Here is a 22,502-nt window from a genome sequence, read left to right as displayed (position 1 = left end):
GATAATATATTCTAGGTACTCTGTGAGACACTTAGTGGTTTCATGCTTACAGCAAGCATCATAAAATAATTGTCTATATTGCTTTGGTAATCTGATTATTTTTTAATCTTAGCCTGATCCGTTAAAACTCAAAGGAGTGAAATAAGTCTGATTATGTTTTTCTAGTGACACGTTCGCTACCGATTCCGTTTTGAAATTAAAGAATAACGAGTACAGATACACATGAAAAATATTTATTTTTACAAAATCTACAACTCTTGCACTATTTTTCTAGATAACTCCCGCAATATTTGAGACATTTGTCATAGCATGGTACAAGTTTGAGTACCGTATACCCTCCTCATAGAATGTTGCCGCCTGTGTAGTCAACCATGAGGTAACACGTTCTTTCAGCTCTTTATTTATTTTATTTTACTTTACATTTCAACGGAACACTCCATTTTTACAGTTTTGAACAAAATATGAATTAATTCAAGACAATGATGAACATGCGTTATGTATGAACCAAAATAAATACGTGAGGTATTGATGGCAATTACAAAAAAGGCAAATTAATTTTTTGCGTCCAGTTGATGATAAATTTTGTGCGTGTGAATTGTGGGGTCCCCTTCTACCCTTTTCTTTAGCTTTTTTAATTTCTTGTTTTTGTTTTAAATATTTATTAAAGGGCAGATAAGGGGATTACAATTGTTTCTATGGGCTACATGCACTTTAGGATGAAGTTGGCATACAGATGCATTAAATGTTGTATAAAAATATTTAATAATTGAAACAGTTTGACAGGTAAGTATGCAGAGCGAAGTGCGGTTTATCTTCATCGCAGATAAACCGCTGACCGCCAAGAAAAGACTTTAGATTGCGAAACAAATGAAAATCGCTTGGATCGAGGTCAGGGCTGTATGGAGGATAGTCAAAAACGTCCCAGCCAAAGCCCTAAAGAAGTGGCTTCGTCATATTTGCTGCGTGTGATCAAGCATTGTCATGAAAGAAAACCACTCCTTTCGTAAGCATTCCTTGAAGCTTATTCTGTATTGCGCGACGCAATTTCCTGAGTGTCTCGCAATAAACATCTTTATTGATTGTTTGGCCTCCTGGCAAAAAATCAGTAACCCAAATCCTTTTCTGTCCCAGAAAACTGTGCACATGACCTTTTGAGATAGCAAGAATTACTTTGGTTTGATTTTTGCAAAAACGTAAGTTAGTGTGCCTCTATTCGATTGATTGATGCTTGGTTTCAGAGGTATCATAAGCAACCCATAATAAGATTTGTCTCCCATGACTATCTGCAATGAAAATGTATCACCATTCTCGTCATAATGGGTCAAGAAATTAAGTGCACTGCTCATTTAGTGGTTTTTGCCCCGTTCAGAAAGGATGTTAGGCACCCAACGTGAGCAAAGTTTATAAAAGTCAAATTTTTCAGTAACAATCTCGTAAATTACAATTCTTGAAACTTGAGGAAATTTACGTGCAAGAGCTCATATTGTAAAATAAAAGTTTTCTTTAATCTCACATTGACTAATTGCACTAATCATTTCATTGTTTACCACAGATGGACGTCCACTTTGTTCCTCATCATGCACTGTATCTTGCCCCTCTTTGAACTGTCAAACACATTTTCTCACCATTGAATTACTCATGACATTGTTCCCATAATAGATTTGTCGGTAAATGTCAATTGCTATATAACTTTTTGTACAGTATTAAAAAAAACAAATCACTGATCGAATTTCACAATCGGCTGGATTTTCAATCAACGCAGGCATTACGAACAAGCGTTACGAAGTGTACGACAAAAAAAAGCGAGTTCCAAATGGCGTCATTTCCTTTCATAAGACTCAGAGTAACTACTGCGCATGCGCTAACATGCGATCGCAATGCTCCCCCGGGGAGTAGGGGAATCTTACTTTCCGAACTTACCTCGTATGCGACGCTGCGGTCATTGTCACAAACCAAGGTATACATTTAATATTACACATCTAGAGCTGGTGTCTTTGGTTCACAATACCTACTCACAGACCATGAACCAGTGATGAAGCAAAGAAAAAAAAACAAGTTTAGCCAACTATTATATGATGCCACTAATCATCATATACACAGACCAAGTAAACTGCTTAGTCTTTTGTTTACATTCTGACTGTGGCTAAACATTCACCTAAAGTTACAGCTGTTAAAATCAGTGGCGATTAAAAGGGGGGGGGGGGGCACAGAGGCTGAAGCCACTCACGGGAGTTTTTATATTGGACCTGGAAGTATAAATTCAAACATAAGTTAATTTTTGTCGTAAATACGTAACGGTTGTGTTTGAACATAGTTTATAGACGTTAAATGTGACGTAAAAAATAGCAAACTGTCCAGGGGACAGCTCTTAGACCCCTACTGGTGAGGAACACCCTGGTAGCCCTCCATAACAAGGCCCCTAGAACCGCCACTGTAAATAACAATTCACATATCAATCTTAATAAAGAAAGTTTCTCAGCATACCAGATATGCTGACCTTAAGATCGAGGATCTTTGGATGGACTCTTGAAATAAATTAAACCTGGAGGGGGTAAAGCCCTAAAGGAAATTAAGAAAGTGTATATTTAAACCCAAGATGGTTATTGTTTTTTATTTTATTTTATTTTTTTTTTGTAAATGTATCTTTGTGTTTGTACGTTGTATGGAAAAAAAATAGAGATTTCTTTATGAAAAATTACTATTTGCAATCATTAGCATTAAAATGACACCTAACTATTAAAAATCCGAGACTTACCTAAGTTTTAAATTTGATAGGCTGGAAAAGGGTTGTTACATGAAATCCCTTTTTGTTTTAAGTTTATGGATTATTTAAAACTATTAATATATAGATAGTTGTAGGCCTATGACTCTTTAGTTTGGTTTCTTAGCTACTATTTAGTGAATTACTCATATATAGAGAATAAGCTATTACTGTCTCAGGTCTGGGTAAGACCTAGACCTGAAACAACTTTAATATTTAATTTTGATGTTCCAGTGGCCAAAAACACCATCTGTTCAGACTAATATATAAATATATATATATGTGTGTGTGTGTTTGTGTCCGTAAGCACGATAACTCGAGTAAAAACCATCCAATTTCAATGAAATTTCATACAAACCTGTTTGGACGAGTTAGCACAGGAGCATGATCGAACTACGGGAACACGGATTTATGGGTAAAATTTGGTTTTTCTCATTTTGGACTATATAAAAATTAAATATTTTCTCTCTAAACCATTTTGAACAGCTTAAAACAGAAGAAACTTAATACATTGAGATGTTTTCGTACGGTTATTTAAAATAGAAAAAATAAAATATTTTAAAAGAAATTCCCCTGTTATATATATTTTTTTTGTTATTCTAAGCTATTAAGTATTTTACCAGAAATTACACTTTATTATTACCCTCCTTGTATTAGCAAACCTAGGTACTCGATAAACCTAATGTTATTAAAATACATTTAAGTGAAAATCAAATAAGGCAAGTAGAAATTCGCTTAGTCGGCAGGTTTGCTGCGGTGGAGGTAATTTTTAATGACAATTGGTATTTACTGAATGTTTGAGATAAAAGAGTCCCATATAAAAAAAAACAACTTTCATTCGATGATGTAAAACTTGAAAATGGGGACTCTCTAAAGGTTATTTTAAAGTTAATATTCATAAAAACAAGCAACCAAATAAAAATTTACAAGACATTATTGCATTTAAATCCAAGTTCAATACCACTTAGAATGTAAAGATAGGCCACACTTTAAGTTTTAAGATTGGTTTCAACTAACTTACAGCATAGCAGAATCCATGACTACAAGTTCTTTATTGAGTACTGAATTCTTCAGGTATTAGTTAGCGACTTGTATCTCAAGTATCAGTCTAATGAACACCAACAAGCTGTAGAAATTATGCAGGAATGCCATCAGGGCTAGGTGCTCTTCCATTTCTAAGGAATGGGACAGCGGAGGAAAGTCCCTCTTCCCGAAAGGCTGGTAACGCGCCCTAATCTCCAAATTCCCTCGCTGGTAGCGGTGGATGCTTTGGAAATAACGCTTCAATGACAGTAGAAACGGTGACAGGTTCCATGACTGTAGTTGGTGATCAAGTCCCTATCATTTGGGTTACAATCTTGTAGCCCATCACTCAAGGATTGTTCTGAATGTCCTGACAGTTGCTTCCAGCACCTGATGTTACTCCAGTTGATAGCACTATATGGGGATCTTGAATTGCGGCCTTGAGTTCTGCCGATCTAGCTTCAGGCCAGTTTCTGGCATGGTGCGCTGCTCGTTGGAGCTCAAGGCATATTCTCCAGGGTTCTACAATCTTGGGTTTCCACCAGTTAACTGGCTTCTTTCTGCGGTGGCAAAAATCCTAGGCATGGAACGATCAAATGCCGGAGATGGTGGAACGCATTGTCAACGTAGCTTGAAATTAGGCACTTCCAATGTCCCCAACAGGCTAATTTTTTATGTAACCCTGAAATGTGCCCTGGCAAAGACAACTGAGATACATTGAGACGGATGAACTGAGCTGGCATATTGTGTATTTGCCCAGCTCAGGAAAGTTCAGGAATATCCTTGAAGAAAATTGCCAGATAAGTCGCTTGCAGAGTAGTCCTCAAAGACTCTCCTATCAGTGACCGGTGGGCTCAGTGGCTGGTGGGCTCTGGCTTCAGATGCCAGAGAGATGTCAGGGACCATCATTCCATGCCGGGGGTGGCGGATGTTGGAAACGTCACCTGTGTTTAGGATATAGAGAGCTAGCCTGGCTGCCCTCTCTAAAACATACCGCCTTCCTGTGTTTGTTTCACATTCCACCACACTAGCATTGAAATCCCTCCAAACAGTCACCTCACCATCGATTTTTAGGATCTCGTCCTCTAGAGAGTCGAACATTTGACAGTACTCTCCAATTGTGTGTGAAGTTGTAGGAGGGAAAAAAATACTTGATATTTAGAAAATATTTACTCCTTCATAGTAATTTTGCATTTAAAACTATTATGATAATGACTTAAAATATGAATCTAAATATGAAGTTTTAAAACTTTAAAACATTTGTTTTATCACTCGCACAACAAAATCAGCAGTATCTGCTGGTTCAAAATAGTGTTTTCTCCTCCACCTCGCCACACAAGTTTTAAATTCTCATGTATTGTGATATGATTGTAATTCTTCTTATGGGTCATGTGATAGATGTTCTTACACACTGCTGTACATTACAGCAATGAATCATCACAAATAATAATTGTTGGAGATTTTATTTATTAGATTGACAAACCTATATTGCTTAGCATTTTCTAGCAATATTGCGGGGTTTAGTAATAAATTGAAATACATTCTTTGATTATACATCACGGAATTTGAAAATTTACCCGTTTCTTTAGTGGATCCAAGAAACCTTGGACCAAAGTTTCCATGCATAAACCATCTCCCTGATTCCTGGTCCTAGCTGCTTTAATGACACAAGCCCAAAGTGCAGTAAAGAAACTGCTTTGGTGAAAAAGTATTGTCATACTGTAGATTTAACATACTCCCTTAGGGAGTTTGTTTCATCTATAGTATTATGGATTTGATAAGTGCCTTAATTAAGTTAAAACTTCTTGAGCAGCTGATCAACTGATATGAATGTGGTTGATCTACTGTTAAATAACATATTTGTATGTATGAAATTGTCTTCGTTCATTCTCATACGCGACTTCGGAGCGTACTCCTAGTTTATTTTATACTAAACAATTAATATTTGACTAAAAACACACTTAATTGGTTTCCTTGTAGCAGCAAACCTTGGTACTCATTTCGTTAAACCTAATGTTATTTATTTAATAGACTAGCAACAGAGAACGGTCTCTCGTAAAATAATGGTTATGAAATCCATACACCACTTTACTCACTAATATTTGGTACATATTAAGCTCATAACATTAGCTAATCACACACTTAACATAAGAAACACACTTTAAACACAAATGCAAATTGTTAACAACAATATTTAATCAAAGAAAATTTAATTAAATAACAATATAACAATAAGCTGTTAAATTATCAACTCATTTTTCGTATGGTTAAATTATGCATACTGGCAAACCAATTATTGTCATCTATAAAAATAATTGGTTTTTCTTTTCCGAGTCGGGTTAGCTCTTCTACCAGACCGATTTTCATAATTTTGGCCTTAAGCCGGGTTTACACTATGTAGCTAAACCTGCTACATTGCAGATTTGTGTAACATCTAGCGATGTTATATAACATTGGCTAGAAGTAGAAAAAGTAACTTTACAAAAGTGCTATATAACACTGCTATATGTAGCAGATCCTGCTATATATAGCTAAAATTGTGCTATCCATCGGGAGTCGGTAAATATCAAAAGAAATACGTGCTACATCTAACATTGCCATATGTAGCAATGATATACATATATTTTTCGTCTAGCATCTGCTATATGTAGCGCTGAACGGTTTTGCTCAGCGATCTTTGTTTACAATGGAAGGACTGGAAACGGAAAGTGGCAGTGCCTAGGATCGGGATGATATTATCGGGGCTATTGATATTATAAACTTAATTGAACTAGTGATGGGAACAACTGATTGAAAACAACCGATTCAATCGATTGTTGGAAAACAACCGACTAGTCGATTGTTCTCCCGGATATGATTGAAACTAGTCACTTCATACTCCCGTTCCTATGGCGACTGAAACTGAAACCAGTCAACCAATCGTTGGAATAACTGGAAACAGTCAAACGTCGGTGATTGAGATTGAAACTAGTCGTAAGAACTATACTGACTGTTTTTGGGATTGGGACTGACTGGTGAATGAAAACTGCTGTAGATCAACTATCGTACTGTACACTAATTGTGAACAGTGTTTAGGTATAATTAAAATAATGTAATTATGTGTATTGTTTATGTCTTTAAAAATGTTTAATTTCCAAGTCACTGTTTTTTAAGTACTGTAGGCTACTCATGAAATAGAAATATTTGTTTTACTGAGTTTAGTTTGAGAAAGTAGGACTACTGAATAATTTATAACTTGTACTGTATAAACTAAATGTTATTAAGTAATAATACATATACAATTTTAACACAAAAGACAACAAACGATAAATCAACAACAAAGACTCAAACGTTTCCAGTTATAATGTGATCGATTGTTTTCCTTGCAATGACTGAAACCATAGCGCCGATTGAACACCACCAGTTGTAGTGGAATTCACTCGGTTTTTCATCCGAATGAAAAAACCGACTGGTTTTTAAAACAACCGATTGACTAGTCGATTGTTTTTTCCAGTCGGTTGTCCCATCACTAAATTGAACTGTTCCATGGACAACTGGCGTTGTGATCATACGTAAAACGGTGAAACGTTTTTGAAGTTACCGTCGCCTTATTTAACGTTTTAATTCTGGATTGTCAGGGTATTCATCATCATTAAGGTCCCGTAATAAATCTGCTACACTGTACTTATTTCTCGAAGCAAGAAGCGGTCAAACCTAAAACTTGCTAAAATCTTCGCTCCTGTCTGTCTCTCTCTCTGACTTCCAAGATCACCACGATAGCTGCCACGAACAATGTCTCTTCAGCGCACATTTCGATACGGAATGCGAATGAGGTTGTGCTACATATAACATATAGCACGAGCACCAGAATCACTAAAATTGTTTGTAAATTTTTCATACAGCAAAAGTTATAAAGCAATGTTATATAGCAAAAGTTATATAGCAGGTTTTGCTACATAGTGTAAATTTGGCTTTAAACTAAAGCTATAGACACACCATAGATTTGCTATTAAGCATCAGCACTAATTTTGACGTATATTTTGAGCTATGCACAAACTGCCTCCCTGTACATTATTTACGGGAGATAAATTTGTTTTTTTTCGAGTTCGTTTGGCTCTTCTACCGGACCGATTTTCATAATTTTGGTCTCAAAGCTATGCAAGCACATATTTTTCATCATTAATCTATCAAATGTATAACCCTACGAAAACAATTAAATTGAATTTTTTCAATTTTTACTTCAATTCAAAATATATTCCAGCAGTTACATTATCCTATATGTTTTTATCTAAAAATCTTCAGTGAAATACCAGATTCCATTGGAATTATTGATTATTGAGATTGGGCGTACCTAAAGCACACTGCTAAATTATAAACGACCCAAATTGTTTAAAAATGGAATTATCTATCATCGATTTATAGTTAAAAAGATCTTACTTGCAAACTCAACAGTAGGCCTACCTAAGCTAATTGTCGACGTTGACGGGTTTCACCTAGCAAATCTTAAAAAATCAAACTTTAATAATTATTTGAAAATCTACACGAATTCCTTTCCAATGACCCATTAGGTTATAAAATCGGTCCAGTAGAACTCTAGATTTAGTTGTACAAAGATTTTAAAAATTGAATTACTAGATTTAATTGAAAATCAATTAAGACAAATGGAAATTCGTTTAGTCTGCAGGTTTGCTGCGGCGGGGGTATTTTGTACTACGATCGTATTTCTAAATAGTGCTTATAACCACTATTATAACATTTTTCAGCATTAAATTTCCTATAATTTGATACCCAAAAAGCTATTTTTACGAATATTAAAATTTTGACACTTTTTTCAAGATGGCGGCCAAAAAACGTATTTTGCGCCACAGTACGGATGTATATTTTTAGTATGTTGATTAGAAGCATACTACCTACCATTCACAGCAAGAATCATTTGTGTTCCAATTAGTTCCACCTTAAGCTATATTTTCGATTATTTCTACTGCACTAAACAGTACTCTATCCAAGCTTAACCTATCAGCACAGCAGGTGACTTACCGAAGGTTCTGTGTTGAGCGGAATATCAGGCATTGCAGTCGGCACCCAGCCTAGATGATGAGTCAGCACGGCAGTCAACAGAGTGCTGATGAAACTGGAACAATCAGAAATGTTGTTAACTAAATAACTATACTCCTGCATGATACTAAATGCAACTACAATTCTTGTGACAATAAAAGGGACACATTTTGAGGAAATTAGAGAACCCAGTGGGAGTAGAGAAAACATTGAAAAATTGTCCTGAATGCAGAAGGTATTCTTGCTGGTAAGGCCCCGTTTATGCACGAAGAGCGGGAACAGTAGCGGTTGTCCTCCCGCGGCGGTTTCTAATTTGACAACTGTGTAGTTAGAAATCGCAGTAGTTGTTTGAGAGTGAGTGGATTTCAACTACATTGAGTCAAATGGGACTGATTAGGCACGGCGGGAGCTGGAGCGGATGCACACAGTGTTGCCAACTTCCAACCTTATACGCTCATGCATTGTCTTCAGGATTCGGTCAGAGGTTATTCGTTTACTGTGAGCTCTTGTTTGACGGAGTGATGGAGTCTGCGGAAGAAGAGCAACACTTTCGTAGACATCCTACTAAAGTTTAAAAAATTCTCATTGTCTTCTCTCAATAACCCAAACAATTTTCTGAAGTGTCCGTCACTTTTCCTGGCACGGTTGATAGGGTGTACACCCCATCGTCTTTGTCTACGTTTTCTCTTTTTAATTATCAATTATCAATCATTGAGATGGGGACGCCACCTAAGTGCGTATTTTAACCCAAATATGAGTGAAGGATGATTGTAGAATGATGTGTGATGACCTGTGTTGCTTTGTTACTGACTAAGATCAGCGGTATAATTAGTAAGTAAGCGCTACAAATAGTAACGGGATCCATTGCACTCGTAGGCTAGACCAGTACTATTATTAATGTTTTACCCTATTTGGCAGAGTTAGAGATGGCAAGACTGTGTCCCTCACTCTGTTCGCCGTTGGCCAACCGCTACCGCTAACGCTTGAACAATTTGGCAGAATGTTCACAGTGGAAGCAACTACCGCTCCTCGTAAGCAAACTACCAGAGTGAGACCAGGGTAAAGATAAATTTTCCACAAAAGATTAAAGGTTGGATGACAAATTTTCCTGTTGCTATAAAAGCTTAGGTCCATCTATGACGAAACTCCTGAACGGCAGTTTTTTTCATTGCTTTTGTGTGGAAACCATGCACTGGCAAATTAGTATATTCTTTATGCAAAGAAGTTTGGTGGGGAAAATAGTCGTTAGCGTCCCTGACTTTGGGACAAAAGTATCACCCACAATTTCATGTGTTTCAACTTATTTCTCTATTACCCCTTGATTGAATTCCAAAAGAAATAACTCTCCTTAAAAAAAGGCTGTTGAAGAAAACAATATTCCTTAAGGCAAAAAAGCAATATTATTAAGTTTTATTAAGTTAACATGAAAATTTGTATATTTAACTTTTACTATAGATGGGTCTAGTTAATTTACAGAAATTAATTTAGATTAATTATGCCATCCACAGAGTAGACGTAAGCTCATGTTTCACTGATTTTTGTCAAATACAATATCTTTTAATCAATACAAACTTAAAGAAGAACTTATTGAAAAACCATAACCAAAAATAAGGAGGAGAATTTTATTTTTAATTTTTACAGTAGATCAATCTGTGAGATAATTTTAGATCTGCAGATCAATCAATTGTGTCTTATTCAGGAATATTCTGTTTTAATAAAAACATGTGCTTCACCTTGTTCATGTGGATACCCTTGTATCTTAAAATTCTATGGTTTAGATTAATCCCAATTGAATGGAATGGATGGTAACTCATTATCAAGTAACACATGTTTAACGTACAAGTTGGTATGCTTGGTGTCCAGTTCTGCCAACAGATGTTTGAGGTCAGACACCAGTCGTTGCTCCAAGTCAGCCTTGCAACGTGAGTCTGTCCGATCATCAGTCATTGTCAACCACAACGGACGATCCAGTCGCGGACCTCCCACCAGTGAACTGACGCTCTGCAGCAAACAATACCTCAGTTTGAGAAATTCAACAATCGGCCTTGCTTAAAACTAGAATAAAGTTGTTAAGGAGAAAGGTTTTAGGGTTGTTTGGGCTTGAGGGATCTCTGGTGATAAGGACCCCAAATCGCACATGTTAACATGTCGCTTAGCATGGTGATTAGAGGGGCTGGGCTATTCTGATGAAGGAGATTTCCAAAAAAGGTACAAATCTATCAGGACTATCTATCAGTTAGTAGGCCTTGCCTGATGAGTAGCTTATGATTTGTATTATTATGTTTCTAAATTCAACTAAAGTAAAATATGGCTTTGATGAGTGATGAAGGTTAGACAATCTTGATCGCTTTGATCGAAAGAGTCAATCAAGTTACAATAAAAGTTTGCATAAACAAATTAAAATATCTCTCAGGTGTTTTCTATTAGTAAAGGTCCAACTAAAACGTTTGCAAATACGAGTTCCGAGACCATTGGATTGATAAAGTTCAGACTTAACCAACTGGTTTCGGTTTGGTAAATGTCTGATGGTAAATTTCATAGTTCTTTACCACCAGGTGGAGTGGGAAAAGTCAAACAAGCCTACTTAACAGTGGTTATGCAAAATAACAGTTGTTTTACACAGAACAGTGTGGCTAACTACATAATGATCTACCTGTATGGCATGCTGCGTGGCCTGATGCATGCTCTGTACAAACACATCCCTGCGACAGTACGCCCTCTCCGTGCTGTGCTGCAGTCTCGTCAAAATGTTGTTGACTAGCGGTAATCGGTCCAGCAAGAACTGTTCCATCTCTCTAAGACAAAATACAGAATATTGGCACTGAATAAGGTTTGATTAATTACAAGAATTATGACAAAAATTAAAATGTCTTGAGTATATGTTAAGCCTACTCAATTGTTACCCCCAGTTGTCTAGATCATTTCATATTGAGGCGCTGCCAGTAAGGTAAGGATATGAATAATTGAAACTCTTAATATTGTTAAATCATCTGATTTCCCTTCACATTAAGTAATTTTAGATCCAAAGCGCTAATAAATTAATTCACCTTTAAATTTAGAGACCTTTCTTATTGGAAATGGCCTCATAATAGCAACATTGATTTATTTAATTTGTACCAATTGTTATGTGTTCGTTCCCATACTAGAGGCAGTTTTTGATTTCCATGAAACAATCCAAACCCATGTCTTTCAAGTTTTTATCATTGACCTGTTCTAAGAAAGTGTTTATTTGGTTAAAACCACTATGAACATATTGTATGAGTAGCCTTTATATTATTATCGTGTTCGCCTTCAAATAAGTAGGTCGCTGGTTTGATTCTAAGCAAGACTGTTACTGGTCCCAGATGCCATTTGTCTTTGGGCTCTCAATTTATCATGCTATCTAACATAAGGTCGGTATTAGATAGTAACAACAAGACCAAGAGTTTGGACCGTTCCCTTTCAAAACATGCAAAAAATACCCCCAAAGGTAGATATAGAGACAAAAAGAAAAACCTATAAATTAATTTTGGCACAGTTTCAAACGGCAATGAAATCCAGAATCGATAATTTTCATAACAGAAGCTACAACATAAAGATTTTATTTTAAACACAAAGGTGAAATGATTGCATCAATGCTTAAAGCTTAGCCTAAATAGTAGGCCTACAGAAAAAAGGCAATAAGAGCTAATTTATTAATTACATCCACCTACTTCCATTTTTGGCCCTAAAAACAAAAAAATTGCAATTTCTTTTTAAACCGTTTTGTAGAGCTTAAAAAATAAATTATTTAGTATATTGAAGCCCTGTTGTATGCCTAACGATCACGGAGAAAATTCAAAAATAGTCTAATTTAAAATTCCCATGTTATTCTTATGGAGAAAATGAAAACTGTTGTAGTTTACTTGTTTATGGATATATATAGTAAAATTTGGCAAATTTATTTAGGTTCATCCTATACTATTGACGTATGGTCAAAAAATACTTTTTACCTTCCCCGTAGCAGCAAACCTAAGCACTCGTTAAATCTAATGTTATTTAAATAGGGGTCTTATTTATGGAAATATTTTAGTCCTAGTACAAATGTAATCAGACAAGTTTAAATTTGCTTAGTCTGCAGGTTTGCTGCGGCAGGGGTATTATCTATTCTATATATAATTCAGTTTTAAAAATCTTTGTACAACTAAATCTAGAGTTCTACTGGACCGATTTTATTAATTAATGGGTCGTTGGAAAGCTTAAGTCGTGTAGATTTGCAAATAATTAGGAAAATTTGTTTTTGTTATGATTTATGGTGATAAATTAAAGAAAACGTGTTTTCCATAAGAAATACATTGGAAACGGTGTTTTTCACACTTTTTATTTTGGCGCGACTTTAAGCTGTCATTTTTTAATATTTCTAAGAAGTGCATGGTATCAATTTGTAGGAAATTTTATTCTCTTTCAGAATATCACCTTCCACTTTGGTCGATTTCCTCACCATTTAAAAGTTATTTGCAAAAAAGCTAAGCAACCTCCGAATTTATGGTAATGAGAAAATATTGAGTTTGGGATATTTTTGTTAAACTTTGTACAACAAAATCTAGACTTCTACTGGACCGATTTTGTTAATTAATGGGTCATTAGAAAGCCTAACCCATGTAGATTTGCAAATAATTATAAAACTGTGATTTTATTAAATATTTGTGGCGAAAAATTAAAAATAATAAAAATACATTAAAAACTGGGTTTTTCAAGTTTCTGTTTTCAAGATTCAATTTGTAGCCAGCTTTTGGCTGCCTTTATTAAGTATTTTCAAGAATTGCATGGTAGTTATATGTAGTAAATTTTATTCTCTTTCAGAATATCACATTCACTTTGGTCGATTTCCCCTCCATTTAAAAGATATTGGCAATAATCTAAGTGATCTCCAAATTTATAGTGGCGAGAAAATACTGAATTAGATATATTTTTGTTAAACTTTGTACAACTAAATCTAGACTTCTACCGGACCGATTTTGTTACTTAATGGGTCGTTGGAAAGCCTAATTTGTGTAGATTTGCAAATAATTATGAAAGTTTGATTTTATTAGGTATTTAAGGTAAAACAATAAAAAATAAAAAATGATACATTTAAAACTCCTTTTTTCCAGGTTTATATTTTCAATTTTATATTTGTAGCCAACTTTTGGCTGCTTTTATTGAGTATATTCAGGAAATTCATAATAGTAATTTGTAGGAAATTTTATTCTTTTTCAGAATATTACCTTCCACTTTGGTCGATTTCCTCGCCGTTTCAAAGTTATTTGCAAAAACGTTAACCAACCTCCAGGTTTATAGTAGTGAGAAAATACTGAATTAAAGATGTTGTTGTTAAACTTTGGTTAAACCTTTGATTAAATCTACAGTTCTACTGAACCGATTTTATTAATTGGTAGGTCATTGGGAAGCCTAATTTGTGAAGATTTGCAAATAATTATAAAAGTACTGTTGAGGTTGCAAGCAAGATCGTTTGGCTATAAATCGATGATAAAAAAACTCCATTTTTTGAACAATTTGTGTTGGTTGTGATGCTGCGTGCTTTAATGAAATGGAAGCTGGTATTTCAATGAAGGTTCTTAGGTCAAAACAAATAGAATAACGTAATTAGAATTAAGTAAATGTATCTAAAACCATTGAGTATAAACATACTCAATGCTAAAACTAAATTCCATATCCAAGATATAATCAAATCTATATTTTTTTATTGAGCCATACAGTATCTTGAACTTAACTGATAAAAACTATCAATATCTCAAGTGAAAGCCTTTGAAGTATTTTAAGACCAAGACATATAAAATGACTTAAATAAAAATAGAGTTACGTATCATTGATTGCAGATAGGTACTAAAACGATTGTATTTATTGTTGATTCGTGATTCAGCAGTGTGCTTTAGGTAGTCCGATCTTAATAATCAATAGCTCAAATGAAAGCTGGTATTTCACTTAAGGTTTTTAGACCAAAATGTATAATGTAATTAGAACTGCTGGAATACATCTTTAATTGAAGAGAAAAAAATTCTATCGTCGAGTAATACATTAGATAAATTAATGATGATGCTTGATGACAAATATGTGCTTGCATAGCTTTATTTTAAGACCAAAATTATAAAAATCGGGCAGGTAGAAGAGCCCTCCTTTAAACCATCGCCCGCCTGCGAAACATTGAACTCGAAAACCCCAAATTTAACTCCCATAAGAAATGTACAGGGATGCAGTTTGTGCATAACTCGAAATATACGTCAAAATGAATGCCGATGCTTGATGGCAAATATGCGGTATGTCCATACCTTTAGTTTAAGGCCAAAATTATGAAAATCGGTCGGGTAGAAGAGCTAACCAAAATTCTATCGGTCGGAAAAGAAAAACCAATTATTTTTATAGATGGCAATTATTGGTTTACCAGTATGCATAATCTAATCATACGAAACATGTGTTAATAATTCAACAGCTTATTGTTATATTGTTATCTGATTAATTTCTCTTTGATTAAATGCTGTTGTTAACAATTTACATTAATGTTTAAAGTGTGTTCCTTATGTTAAATGTGTGATTCTAATGTTATGTGCTTAAACTGTACCGTTAATATTAGTGAGTAAAGTGGTGTATGGATTTCATAACCATTATTTTACTAGAGACCGTTGTATTTAACCACAACGGGCTCTGTTGCTAGTTACAATATAATGTAAAAAATGTTATAAACTTACGGTATATTTGACTGAGACAATGGGATGATCAGGGAGATACCCAGTTTTGTACGCTTCCCACTTGGCAACACTGGTTGTGCAGGATCATCTAGATTTAGCGATGTGGCAACACTGCGAACCCAGCGACGCCGAAGACTAGATAGACTGCCACCTGACTGCAGCGAACTACTGCCTATAAATGAAAAAAGAGACCATTTGATTCAATGTCGGCACTTTGACAGTAAGGTTATAATTAAAATATATAGACCTAATCATTTGTGCAGTCGATTTTGTGTTTGAATTTATTCACAATACATGTAAATTAAATTATGACATGACACCAACATAAGTAAATATTACAGTAAATATTACTGTAAAGATTACAATAAATAAACTAGACACGAAGACATGATTCGTTCCACCATCGTAGACCAATCAACTAAATTCATCCCTTTCTCATCTTCATGACAATCTTCCTGTCTGACTTTCAAAAGCTCGTTTTCCAATTCGTTTTCAACATTACTAACTTGTAAAATTAAAAACAATATTTATAGAAGTTTACGCAACGAATGTCTAAAGATTGTGTAAACGACAGGGGTAGAAAGGTAAGGTACGAATCCTTGGCGAGTGACTTAAAAATTTCTACAAGTGTCGTTAAGACTATTTATGTGAGTTGCCTACACTAATTTACCTAGTTTTTTTAATTACTAACAATCACTACTTGTAACTTCTAATTGGAGAGGTTTTGTTTTTGTTAACCTCTCTTTGCCACTGACACTGACAGAACGAATCATTGTATCAAACATTTCACCACTCATTAACAATTAAATTGGTCTAAACAGCTGATTAGTTTATGTTCAAAGCATTACAATTTTACTTCTTTTCTCTCAATCCTTGACCCTCATTGTCCATTGGTTGTGTTGTTAAGTAAAACAGCAATGCTGTTAAGTAAGCAAACAATGCTGTTATGTGAATCTTTTCAATTCTACAAACTGAACTGAAACGGCTACTTTAAAAAGCGGTCGTAGGTAAATAAATAAATAAATAAAAATGCCTTTATTTGCGAGCGTCTTTCAGTACAAGAACTGTTTTACAAAGTAACTCATGTCAATATAACTAACTTAAAAATATACAAAAATTATGATACAAAAACAATGTGTATGACAAAACAAAACAAAATTATAAGCTATATACAATACTTTACATCTTACATCTTCTTTACTTTTCTTTTGAAAGCCAGGACCCCCAGCTGTTTTAGGTCCAAGGGGAGATCATTATACAGGGTGTCCATAAAAAACGTTTCAGGACTTTGGGAAATGAATCCTCATACTAAAAGGAAGAAAAAAGTTTATGGGAAGGTTTGTCCGAAAATCCATATTTACCCAGATATCCGCCATTTTGTTTTTTATACAAAAATATTTTTATCTGTGAAGTTTTTTATTTGATGATTATGAAACTTGGTAAACATGTTACCATACACAAGACCTATAATAGAAAAAATATTAAAGTTGTTCCGATTGTAAATTTCAAAATGGCGGCCGTTTGAATTTTTCTAACTTAAATAACTCGAAAACGGCTAATTCTATGAAAAAATGTCAAGAATACTTTTTTTAGCATTTTTAATTTTCTATCAAACGATACCAAGATCAAAAAGATCGGACAAAAGAAAACTGAAATATACCGGTTTTTGTGTAAAAATAAGGCAAATTAGTCGGGGAACCCTTAATTTTTGCCTTATTTTTACACAAAAACCGGTATATTTCAGTTATCTTTTGTCCGATCTTTTTGATCTTGGTATCGTTTGATAGGAAATTAAAAATGCTAAAAAAAGTATTCTTGACATTTTTTCATAGAATTAGCCGTTTTCGAGTTATTTAAGTTAGAAAAATTCAAACGGCCGCCATTTTGAAATTTACAATCGGAACAACTTTATTATTTTTTTTATTATAGGTCTTGTGTATGGTAACATGTTAACCAAGTTTCATAATCATCAAATAAAAAATTTCACAGATAAAAATATTTTTGTATAAAAAACAAAATGGCGGATATCTGGGTAAATATGGATTTTCGGACATACCTTCCCATAAACTTTTTTCTTCCTTTTAGTATGGGGATTCATTTCCCAAAGTCCTGAAACGTTTTTTATGGACACTCTGTATATCTTTGGGCCAAAGTAAGAAAACCCTTTTCTACCCACTTCTAGTCTTACTTTTGGAATGTGGAGCAAGGCGTTCTGCCGGGTCACACGTTGAGTCACCTCCCCACGTGCCACAAGCCTCTCCACCAAGTACTTAGGCTCTTGCTGAACCAAGACCCGGTGGATGAGGCTACAAGTCTGCGCCCTGCACACGGCACCCATTGACAGCAACCCCGCAGCATCCCGAAAAGGGGATACGCGTTCACGCTTACGGATACCGTAAACGAAACGAATGGCGGAGTTCTGCACTTTTTGCAATCGGGACATCTCTTCCCTTGAGATGCTGTTGCCGTATGCAGGAAAACAGTAATGGACCACTGACAACACTAGTGACTGTACCAGCTGCAGCTTGGCTGTCTCTGGCAGGATGTTTTTGTACCGGTACAGACCACGCAGCCTTCCCAAAGCCACCTGGGAAACATAAGTGATGTGGTCCGAGAAAGTGAGGCCACTGTCAAGTACCACACCCAAGGTCTTGACGGTATCCCTCACCATTAGAGGTTTTCCTGCGATTTGAACGTGCATGTCTCCATTTGCAACTCTGTGAAGAGTAGTGGGTGTAGCAATATGAAGAATCATGCATTTTTCAGAGTTCAATTTCAAACCATGTTTGCGTGACCACTCACTTATCCATTCTCACCAGATCAGAGTTCACTCCTGCAAAAGCTTGATCAGCAGCCTGAATCTCATAGGAGAAATGCAATTGGCAGTCATCGGCATATGAATGCACATTGCAGTGACTCACACATCTGGACAGATCTGCAGTGTACAGGGTAAACAAAATGGGCCCCAGACAGCTACCCTGAGGCACTCCCCTTGATTTCTCTAGAGGAGGTGAGATATCGGTACCCACCCTGGTAACTTGCAGTCTGTGTTCCAGGTAAGATCTAAACCAAGCAACCGCATTGCAATGAAAACCAAAATGTTTCAATTTTGCTAGGAGCAAACCATGGCTTATGGAATCAAAGGCCTGTGAAAAATCAAGCATGACTACAGAGCTACACCTGCCCTCGCTCCTCGCCCCAAACAAGTCTGCAAACATATTCATCAATGCAGTACAGGTGCTATGGTTCTTTCTGAACCCTGATTGCAGTTTGGGAAGCAGATTCTCTGCATCTAAAAATTCTGTTATTTGGCGTATTACTAATTTTTCCAGCACTTTAGACATAGCAGGCAAGACCGATATTGGCCTTAAATCATTAAAGTTTGAAGGAATCTGTTTTTTGGGCAATGGATGTACCATACTTTTCTTCCACGTGTGTGGAAATTCACTGTTTACAAGAGACATATTCATAAGGTGAGTTATTGCATCAATGGCATAAGGGCTGACGGCTTTTATCATTGCAATACTTATGTCATCAACACCGACAGCTGTAGAGGTAATTTCATTAATAGCTTCCCTCACTTCTGATACTGATATTTTTCTAAACTGGAATTTATTTACATTAAGTGTATCTTCATTATATAATCTAATCAAATCTGCATCTGCTTCAAAAAATGATCCCATTTTTACAAAAAATTCATTCATTTCACTGACTCTAAAATCATTTGGTAAATTATTTCTGCCCTTTCCTGCTATTATATCACTCTGTTTAAGGCATTTCCAAAAAGCTCTCGTATCTTTACAATCTGCCAGTTTTTCTGAGAAAAAATTTCTTTTTGCTTTCCATACAGCCCCATTCAGTTTGTTTCTAACTTTTTTATAATCTATCCAGTCGACATTCTGTCCCGAGCTTGAAAATTTCCTCCTTAATTTATTTTTCATTTTTGTTAACACAATGATTTCATTATTTCTCCAAGGTGCTTTTTTCTTTGTCACTCTCTTTGTTACTAGCGGTGCATGTTTATCATAAATATTGTTTATAGCAGAGCAAATGAAAGAATTTATTTGACTAGCGTTGGTCATGTCCATTACTAATTCCCATTCGATATTCTGTAACATTGAAATTGCGTCTTCTATGTTAAAATTAGAAAAATCTCTGTATGTTACGAACTTAACCATAGATTTATCTTTTTTTACTTCTAATTCACAATAAACAAGTTTATGGTCAGTGATTTTCTTATTTCTATAGTCAAGTATAGCTGAAGTATCAATAACGCCACATCTCTTTAACTGCAATGATTTATTTGTAATAACATGATCAATTAAAGTACTTGAGATGTCAGTGACCCTAGTCAGTTCAGTGATGTGCTGTATACTGTTATGGAAGCTTAGGTGACGTCGTAGATATTTAGCTTCAGGGCAGGAGTTAGATAGTAAATCTATATTAAGGTCACCCAAACATACCACATAGTCCACCTGAACTGCTACATCCACAAACAATGCCCGAAGCAAGGAGCCAAGACAGGTGTAGCTCACATGCGGGGGTCTGTACACAAAGGCTACACAGAGCTTGACACCCCTCACCCTGAGGATCAATGAGATAGATTCAATGCCTGGATCAACACTCTGCATCAACACTGCACTGGTAAATGTGTAAACAGAGTAAAAAAGTACACCTAACCAAAAACCTAAACTTTAAATTCAAACTGACTTGACACATATTAAAAATCGATAGAACAGCAAGACTTACTATCGTTTCCAAGAGACATCGTTGACGGATGGAGCGGACAGCTACTACATCCGCAATGTTGAGACGGGCTGAGATGTTTGGGCCAGTCGTCACTCAGCGGCAGGGACATAAACCCGCTGTCATCCACCGAACCTACTGCAGGAGTTAACAAAAGGAATGTTTATATCTTAGCACAACACTAACGTAAAGATTTCATTTAGTATAGGACTAGGTCTGTGTTACCACTGGTTTTTAAGGTTAGTGGCCAGTTTTGTATCAAGCAAGGAAAGGGTGAGCGGGTGTAGTACAAGAACAAACTAGGCTTCGGCTACAGTAAAACATTTTTTAGTGAAACAATAATAACTAAACCAAATCAATTAGTAAATGAGCTGGGAAACAGGAACTGCCCGAACAAGCTACGGCATGTGACAAAGAGGTCAGAAAATAACTGTTGATTATTTAAGAAATAGAATTTGTGTAGACAGTTGTAGATTTCAGGATGACAGCAATTAAATAACAAAACAAAGTACTGTTTTATATCTCTTTGAATTGAATGACATACTGTAGCCTATAAGTCTCTAACATTGATTAACAACAAAATAAATAGGTAATATCCAAAACCGTTTTGCCACCTGGATTTTGGTAATTCGAGGTTTTACTGTAAAATTAAGTTTAAAGTGGCGGCACCAGTACAGGAGCACAAAACAACGCAGCAACAGATTCGTAGTTTGTCCCACTACCAACTGAGCCACTCAATTTTCCCAATAACATTAAAATATTTGATTCACAAATGTGTATATGACATTAAAACTGATTATTTGTTAGACACCCTTATTTTGTATGTAGTACACCTAGTACTGTGTATATGCAGTTAATTTACAACCAACAATTTTCAGATAGGAAACCAAATTTCTTACTTTAAAAAGTATGAATCACTAGACTGTTAAAGGTTTACCTGATTTTGAACCAAATGATCCACTGTTAAACTCTCCCATAGAATTTACAGAGCTGCTTTGAGAATCGTCAAGAGTTTTGTCATCGCTGTAAAAAAAATGTTTAATTAGCCAACATTTACTTGTTACTTCACTGAACAAAATCATATCAATTAAATCTATCATGACTCTTCAATTTTCTCTAATAAGGCCTCACTTGTTTATTCCGAAAAAGAAAATAATTTGTATCTTTGGTAAGCTTATGGATTCTTACAAAACTTTAGAGTTGTATTGTGTCATTTTTTGTGCAGTAATTTTATTGAAGAATTTTTTTAAATATCATTGCAGTTCATCACATAAACAAATATTTCAAGTTCTCCAGTTTTAAAGTTTAATAATTCGTTGTATTCATTTAAGTCATGTTCAAACCCATTTGCTTTATATTTCCTCTTTTCTTTGAATAGTATTTGGAAATTATATTAATGATGGTAGGCCTAGGTAATTAGCCTCTGGATCGCTAACTAAGCTATATTTAGGTTTATTCTATACCATGTTTTAGGGAAGAATGAATCAGGCTACACAGCACAGAACAGATGTTCACAGGCTTTAATGCATTTTTTGCCCATCAATTTACTTCGGCCAAACCCCACAGTAGAGTCCCGCTGTTCCAAACTAACTCGGGGCAAACCGTATTTGAACAAGCAGGAATTCGGGATGATAGGATTTCTTTTATGATATTAATGTATAACTGGTGAAATCACAGCAATCACAGTTGAAGTTTGAGCGGCTGTGAATGCAAAATATAATCGTGATTATGTAAAACAATGACAATGCCAATGCTTCTGCAACATTTTAGTGTATTGAAAACTTCTCTAGTGTTCCCGGAGACAAAATTAAATCTGCCAAAGTCATATTTATACTTCACCTACTTCTCTTAAAGTAAACTAGAGAACTAACCTACCACTACATGTGGAGGCTTAGTGAGACTTATTGTAAGTAATGGTTGGATAATGGATACAAAAATAGCAAATTGATATACAAAATACTCACCTTACTTGCCTCTTTCTTACACCCGATCTTGGAGCCTAGAAACAAAAAAATCATTTAACTTACATTAACATAGAAAATGTTATGGATTATCCTATGTCGTCCAAAATTGTGATTATTATGTGACCACTGGAAATTGTTGGATCAGTTACTAAATTAAAAGTTCCAAAGCAATGTGAATAAACACTTCTTGGATAACACTAGTAGGCCTTATTTGCTTTCTGAGAATCAGCTCATCCCTATTTTTAAGGTTTAATTGTTCAATGATGGTTT

The 22,502-nt window shown here is 35.3% G+C and overlaps 1 protein-coding gene across 1 annotated transcript in view; it reads right to left on the bottom strand.

Annotated features, from left to right (window-relative positions):
- The window catches only part of LOC128987374 (folliculin-interacting protein 2), a 39,127-nt gene that overhangs the window by 13,359 nt on the left and 3,266 nt on the right, over positions 1 to 22,502 (bottom strand). The window contains exons 4-10 of the mRNA XM_054408191.1: positions 22,233 to 22,267; positions 21,206 to 21,291; positions 20,272 to 20,406; positions 15,523 to 15,694; positions 11,472 to 11,613; positions 10,659 to 10,819; positions 8,801 to 8,894 (exon numbers count right to left, since the gene is read on the bottom strand). Coding sequence (XP_054264166.1) covers positions 8,801 to 8,894; positions 10,659 to 10,819; positions 11,472 to 11,613; positions 15,523 to 15,694; positions 20,272 to 20,406; positions 21,206 to 21,291; positions 22,233 to 22,267 — 825 coding nt within the window. The remainder of the gene's footprint in view (positions 1 to 8,800; positions 8,895 to 10,658; positions 10,820 to 11,471; positions 11,614 to 15,522; positions 15,695 to 20,271; positions 20,407 to 21,205; positions 21,292 to 22,232; positions 22,268 to 22,502) is intronic.

The sequence above is a fragment of the Macrosteles quadrilineatus genome, unplaced genomic scaffold (genome assembly GCF_028750875.1).
Source record: "Macrosteles quadrilineatus isolate MER2022 unplaced genomic scaffold, UCM_ALF_1.0 Scaffold_2__2_contigs__length_208266976, whole genome shotgun sequence".
In the NCBI taxonomy this organism is placed as follows: Eukaryota; Metazoa; Arthropoda; class Insecta; order Hemiptera; family Cicadellidae; genus Macrosteles; species Macrosteles quadrilineatus.
The sequence above is the reverse complement of the archived record's forward strand: the minus strand, read 5'-3'. Positions and strand labels throughout refer to the sequence as shown.